At 45.5% G+C, this 6000-nt stretch overlaps 1 protein-coding gene across 1 annotated transcript in view; it reads right to left on the reverse strand.

Annotated features, from left to right (window-relative positions):
* ITGA10 (integrin subunit alpha 10) overlaps positions 1-1855 on the reverse strand; it is a 62246-nt gene extending 60391 nt beyond the window's left edge. The window contains exon 1 of the mRNA XM_035098930.3: positions 1661-1855. Within this exon, the coding sequence (XP_034954821.3) occupies positions 1661-1712 (52 nt within the window). The 5' untranslated portion in view covers positions 1713-1855. The remainder of the gene's footprint in view (positions 1-1660) is intronic.
* Between the last annotated feature and the right edge of the window lie 4145 nt (positions 1856-6000).

Genomic DNA, 6000 nt, shown 5'->3' on the forward strand with positions numbered 1-6000 from the left:
GTTGGCAGGAGCTGGGACCAAGCAACGGGAGCTCACCCCGTCACAGGGATTCGAACCGCCGACCTTCTGATCAGCAAGCCCTAGACTCAGTGGTTTCATTTCCCTCCAACCTGTTTGCAATCCCTGCTTCCCCTCGAAAAAAAGATGTGTCTTTATACCTATAGCTCAGGACAACACTTCATGCATGATGAAGTACTGTAGTAGTCTGTAGTAAGGTAAAGTAATAATAATAATAATAATAATAATAATAATAATAATAATTTATTATTTATACCCCGCCCATCTGGCTGGGCCTCCCCAGCTACTCTGGGCGGCTTCCAACAGAATATTAAAATACAATAATCTATTAAACATTAAAAGCTTCCCTAAACAGGGCTGCCTTCAGATGTCCTCTAAAAGTCTGGTAGTGGTTTTTCTCTTTGACATCTGATGGGAGGGCATTCCACAGGGCAGGTGCCACTACCGAGAAGGCCCTCTGCCTGGTTCCCTATAGCTTGGCTTCTCGTAGTGAGGGAACCACCAGAAGGCCCTCGGCACTGGACCTGAGTGTCCGGGCAGAATGATGGGGGTGGAAACACTCCTTCAGGTATATTGGCCTGAGGCCGTTTAGGGCTTTAAAGGTCAGCACTAACACTTTGAATTCTGCTTGGAAATGTACTGGGGTAAGGTAAAGGAGCCCTGGACAGTTAAGTCCAGTCAAAGGCGACTATGGGGTTGCGGCGCTCATCTCGCTTTCAGGCCGAGGGAGCCGGTGTTCGTCCACAGACAACTTTTCCAGGTCATGTGGCCACCATGACTAAACCGCTTCTGGCGCAACGGGACACTATGACAGAAACCAGAGCGCATGGAAACGTTGTTTACCATCCCACTGCAGCGGTACCTATTTATCCACTTGCACTGGTGTGCTTTCGAACTGCTAGGATGGCCATAACAGAGTGAACCAACAGCTGTCTGTGGGAAGCCCACAAGCAGCACCAGAGCACAATAACTCTCTCCCCTTCTGTGGCCTCCAGCAACTAGTATTCAGAGGCATGGCTGCCTCCAACCATAGAGAGCATAGCCATTGTGGCTAGGAGCCATTTACAGCCTTGTCCTTCATGAATTTGTCCAGTCTTCTTTTAAAGCCATCCAAGTTGGTGGCCATCACTGCTTCCAACTTGAACCTGAGCTTGTGTATTACCTCCTCCCTCCCAACCATTTTCCTTTTGTGCTGTGTCTCTTTCAGATTCTAAGCCTGAAGGCAAGGGCTGCCTCTTTTGTAGTGGTTTGTAAACCACTCAGAGCAGTTTTGTTTTGTTTTTGCTGATGAGTCAGCTTTTAAAAAAACACACAAAATGCTTAAAATAAAAAGATTTAACAACAACAGCAACAACAGCAACTCCCATTTGCAGAGAGGCTTAGCCAAAGGAAGGCACAAGGAATTTTGAATGGCTGGTTGCACAACCAGTCCACTGCAGCATTATCGAGACATGGTCTCCCTTTGGGTCAGTTCCGCTTTCCTCCCACTCAGGAGCCCTTAATGACACCCAGTAAACCTGTATCTTGATAGAGCTGCCTCCCTTCCATTCCCCGGTTCTCTCCTAACTTCAGGAGAAATTCTTCAGCCACCTAGCCTTTCCCTCTTTTTAAAATGGGCTTAAATATTCTGGAATAAGGGTACCTGGTAGCAGGAGAAGGAAGAGGTAGCAGGAGCAGCTGTGTGGCCCCATCATGATCACTCCAGTCAGAATCCGCACTAGTAGCAGGACGTCCTGAAAGAAAATCGAGGCCGTTTGGACATTTGGACCCTCGCCCTCAGCAGCTGAGTGGTGGCGTTTGCAGAAGCAGCAGAGCCTCAAAGGTTACACTGTCTTCTGCTGGCCTCTCTCGTACACCACCAATTTTTTTTCCTTCCCTTTCCCTCCTTCATCTCGGGAAAAAAGTTCCAATTGGCTGCTAAAAATAAATTAGAAGTTCAGCCTTCCCTCTGTGCTCCTTCCTCCGTCGTGTAGATGCAACTCGCTTGAAAGGTTGGGGGCAGAGAGAGAAAGGGGAGGGAAAAGTTATTTCTTTTAAAATATACCAAAAATCACAAAGCAGAAAACAACCCAAATTATATGCCAGCAAATGGGGAGAAAATGTTTGTATTTTGTGGGTGAACCATGGTGATAAAAAGCTGTAAAGAGACCAAGGGTCACAGTCTGATATTCTTTAAGTTTTAACCATCTCTGACTGTACACAGAGTGCAATTATTTTACTGCTGAATAAGCGCAGCTGATTCTCTCACCTGAGACATTCCAGGGGCAGAAAGCACCAACTTCCCTGGCAATGAGCTTCAATGACACTCTTCATTTTATAAACAAGCATTATTATTAGTTTTATTAAAGTAGTTTACACACTTCTCTGACATTTCCTAGGCTTAATTCCAAGCCTGAGTCTAGCCCTGGAACTTGATGTCTCAGCCCTGGAAGGTGGGACGTAATAATTAAAATGAAATAAAAAAATCCTTCCAGTAGCACCTTAGAGACCAACTAAGTTTGTCATAGGTATGAGCTTTCGTGTGCCTATGACAAACTTAGTTGGTCTCTAAGGTGCTACTGGAAGGATTTTTTTTATTTTGTTTTGACTGCGTCAGACCAACACGGCTACCTACCTATAATTAAAATGAGTTAGCCTCTGAACGTATGTAGAGTGCAGTTTCTCCTCAATCACAGCCATTCCCTAAACATTTGTGAAAACAAGGATCAGGGCCTCTTGATAAGACTTCAGGGGATGCTTGGCACAGTGTCACCAATGCCGCAGTACTTAAGACTGTGGAACTCACAGACTGTGGAACTCATTCCCACAGCAACTTAGATGGCTTTAAAGCAGGATGGGACAAATTTATGGAGGAGAAGGCTATCAATAGCTATGAGCCATGGTGGCTATGCTCTGCCTCCAAAGTCAGAGGCAGCAATGCTTCTGAATACCAGTCACTGGATACCATAAGAGGGGGGGAAAGAGCTCTTGTGCTTAGGTGCTGCTTGCAGTTTTCCCACAGGCATGTCAACCACTGTGAGAATAGGATGCTGGCCTGCTTGGGCGCTTGGCCTGATCCAGCAAGCTCTTCTTACGCTCGATGCAGTTGAGTCAGTAAAAGACAACATTTGTGTGTGGGTGTGTTGTCCAGTTTTCTTCAGCTTGTAAAAAGCTTTGCCGTTGCCCAGGAGCTGCAAATTCCTTTGTGGTAAGAAATTGAAAGGTTTCTGTGGAAAGCGAGTAGGAGCTTTGTGCAATTGAAACCCCGAATTAAGGACTCCTTGTCAGCACAATGGGACATGGGAGCGGCCTCCCAAACCGAGCCGCTCCTTGCCAGTGTGGTCCAATCTGAGCAGGAGCTTCGAAACATTTGTTGAAGTGAAGCCATTTTCCTTCTCCTTGAAGCCCTTGGCATTCAATGGAGCAGTAATCCAGGCTGGATCTAGGTTTTGAGGACAAGATGGTCTCTCTGTGCTGCCCGAGGACACCCCATCCACCGTGACACTGTCACCCCTGCCCATTCGCTTGGCCTGCTTTGCCTCTGGGCTCAATCCACCTGAGGATAAGGAGTGAGCCGCTGATGGCTCCTTCCCCTTGCTCCTTTCATGGCTTGTCCCTTGGAGAGGTCAAGTGAACAGGTGGCAGCAACAGCGATGGACAGCAGCAAGCCAAGGAGGCTCCGGGGATTAACTAGGAGGCCCCTGCTGTGCCCCTGGGCATGTGCCTGACAGTGCCAACCTCGTTGGCAATTGCACTTATTGACTACAGCAGGAGAACATGCAGCCCTCGGGCCAGTCTTGGCCAACTGGGGGTTCAGTTTGGTCCACAAGACCCTCCCACCCCCCACCCCCCAGAAAGCACACCCATCAGCTCACATCACTGGAGAATCCTGAATACCGTATTTATATTCTGAAGACACAAAATGCCAAATTTTCCATAGCTGTTTAAGGGCACAGGCCAGACTTGCCTCGGAGCGAATTGAGACATTTAGTGGCATTGCAGTGCACGCTGAATTTGAAAGGTGTTGGGCAGCCATGAGCGTCACACTCTTCCTGTCCTGCCAACTCCAGGGATAGACAGATGGGTGATGGGGACCCATCATGGATAGGTCATTCATTCCTGAGAGTGCAGCTCCCCCTGGTGGACAAACACACCCACAGCCCCCATTGCTGTGCCCTTTCTGAAATAAGTACAGTACTGTACAGTTGTACCACGGATTACAACTGGAGCACTCGCAGGCCAGGGTTTCCCAGTTGTCAGTGTTTATACTACATTTTAAAAGATTTGCCTTGAGACAGTCTTTAAACCTCTTTTCTTGACCACCAGCATTATGCTTTCCATTTTTAAGTTCGGAATAGAGTAGTTGCTTTGGAAGACGATCATCCGCACAAAGTACAAAGTACAAAAGATGTTTATTCGGCTTTACGCCCATCATAAAACACAACACAAAAAAATAAATCAGATAAAACAGTGGACTCGTACAAGCCACAAATAATATAACACAATTCACAGCTCACAAGGACAAATATAACAATTCAAAAAGAAAAGATTAAGATTAAGATTAAAAATTTAGGCACTACGCTGAAATCAATATCTGATGTCATTATAGAAAAATCTTATAACTATAAATAATCAGCTAACATTCTATTCCGTCTCTTGTACGAGAGGACAGCTGTTAGGAATTTAGCAACCTGTAGAGTAATATAAGGATCCACATCTTGAAGAGCCCAGGCAAGCTGTAGGTCAATTGGTTTGTCAGCCATAGGCTGGATTATGGAGTTTAGTATACTAGCACGAGCCAAACTGTACATAGGGCAGATAAACATAACATGATGTAGAGATTCAGATGTTTTAATTTCACAAGCACACATTGAAGAGACTTGGCCCTTAGTAAATCTATGTCTCAGCACGTTTGTTGGAAAAACATTGAACCTAGCTTTAATGAAGGCATATCGGTGAGACGCGGCCGTAAGCGATGCTAAATAGGATGGAGCACGGTAAATAGGGGTTATGCTGGAATTTAACGGCGAGCATACTCCACCACCAGCTAAGAAATTTTGGTATAGCTCCGCATCATCCAGCCTTTGATTTATACACCTTTTTGCCACATTTAGATCCAGTTTGAGCAATTCAGTGGGCGAGATCTCATAGGACAGCAATTTGGCATGGATTTTTCCTGACCACAAATTTGTGAAGTCATCCTGCCACATGCATTGAATGAGATAGTGGTTCGGGAGTTTATGCCATAGGGATATCCAATAAATCAAAACTCGCCTCCATAAAACTAACTCCACTGAGGGGATCTTCATTTCGAAGCGAATAGCCGCATTACTTACGCATGTTGGTAATTTTAGAAGTCGGCGTAAGAATTGGCTTTGAAGCGACTCTAAAGGTGAGAGATTTGCAAAGGCCGCCCATAAAGGTGCAGCATAGGCCATTGTGGCCATCACTTTGATGCTATACACTTTCAAGGCCGCAGGAATGAATAAGGCCCCCTCAGAATAGAAAAAAACGGAGGAGGGAGTGCGATAGGGCTTTTGTCTTGTTTTGAAGGTATTCAACTTGCGCTTTCCACCCTAAATTATATTGAAAATGAATTCCTAAATATTTAAATTTATGTACTTGTTCGATTTTCATGCCCTCCAGTTTCCATGTATAAAGTTTTCGACTCCTTGAAAATATCAGTACTTTGGACTTGGTGTGGTTGATAGACAGATGATTAAAATGGCAATAAGTCGCAAAACTCTTTAGTGCCCTCCTTAAACCCACTCTGGAGTAAGAGAGTAGCACCGCATCATCTGCGTAGAGAAGTAAAGGACAATGATAATCTGCTATACGAGGGGCGTGCATAAATTTTTGTGAGTCGGCTAATGGGTTCCTCATATCGCTGATAAATAAGTTAAAAAGAAGTGGCGCTAAAATACAACCCTGGCATACTCCCTTATTTACTGGCACTGGATTAGTTAGGTCTCCAGCAGGGGTTAATCTCACCCTGGCCACGGA

The sequence above is a fragment of the Zootoca vivipara genome, chromosome 16 (assembly GCF_965207765.1).
Source record: "Zootoca vivipara chromosome 16, rZooViv2.hap1.1, whole genome shotgun sequence".
NCBI classification, from domain to species: Eukaryota; Metazoa; Chordata; class Lepidosauria; order Squamata; family Lacertidae; genus Zootoca; species Zootoca vivipara.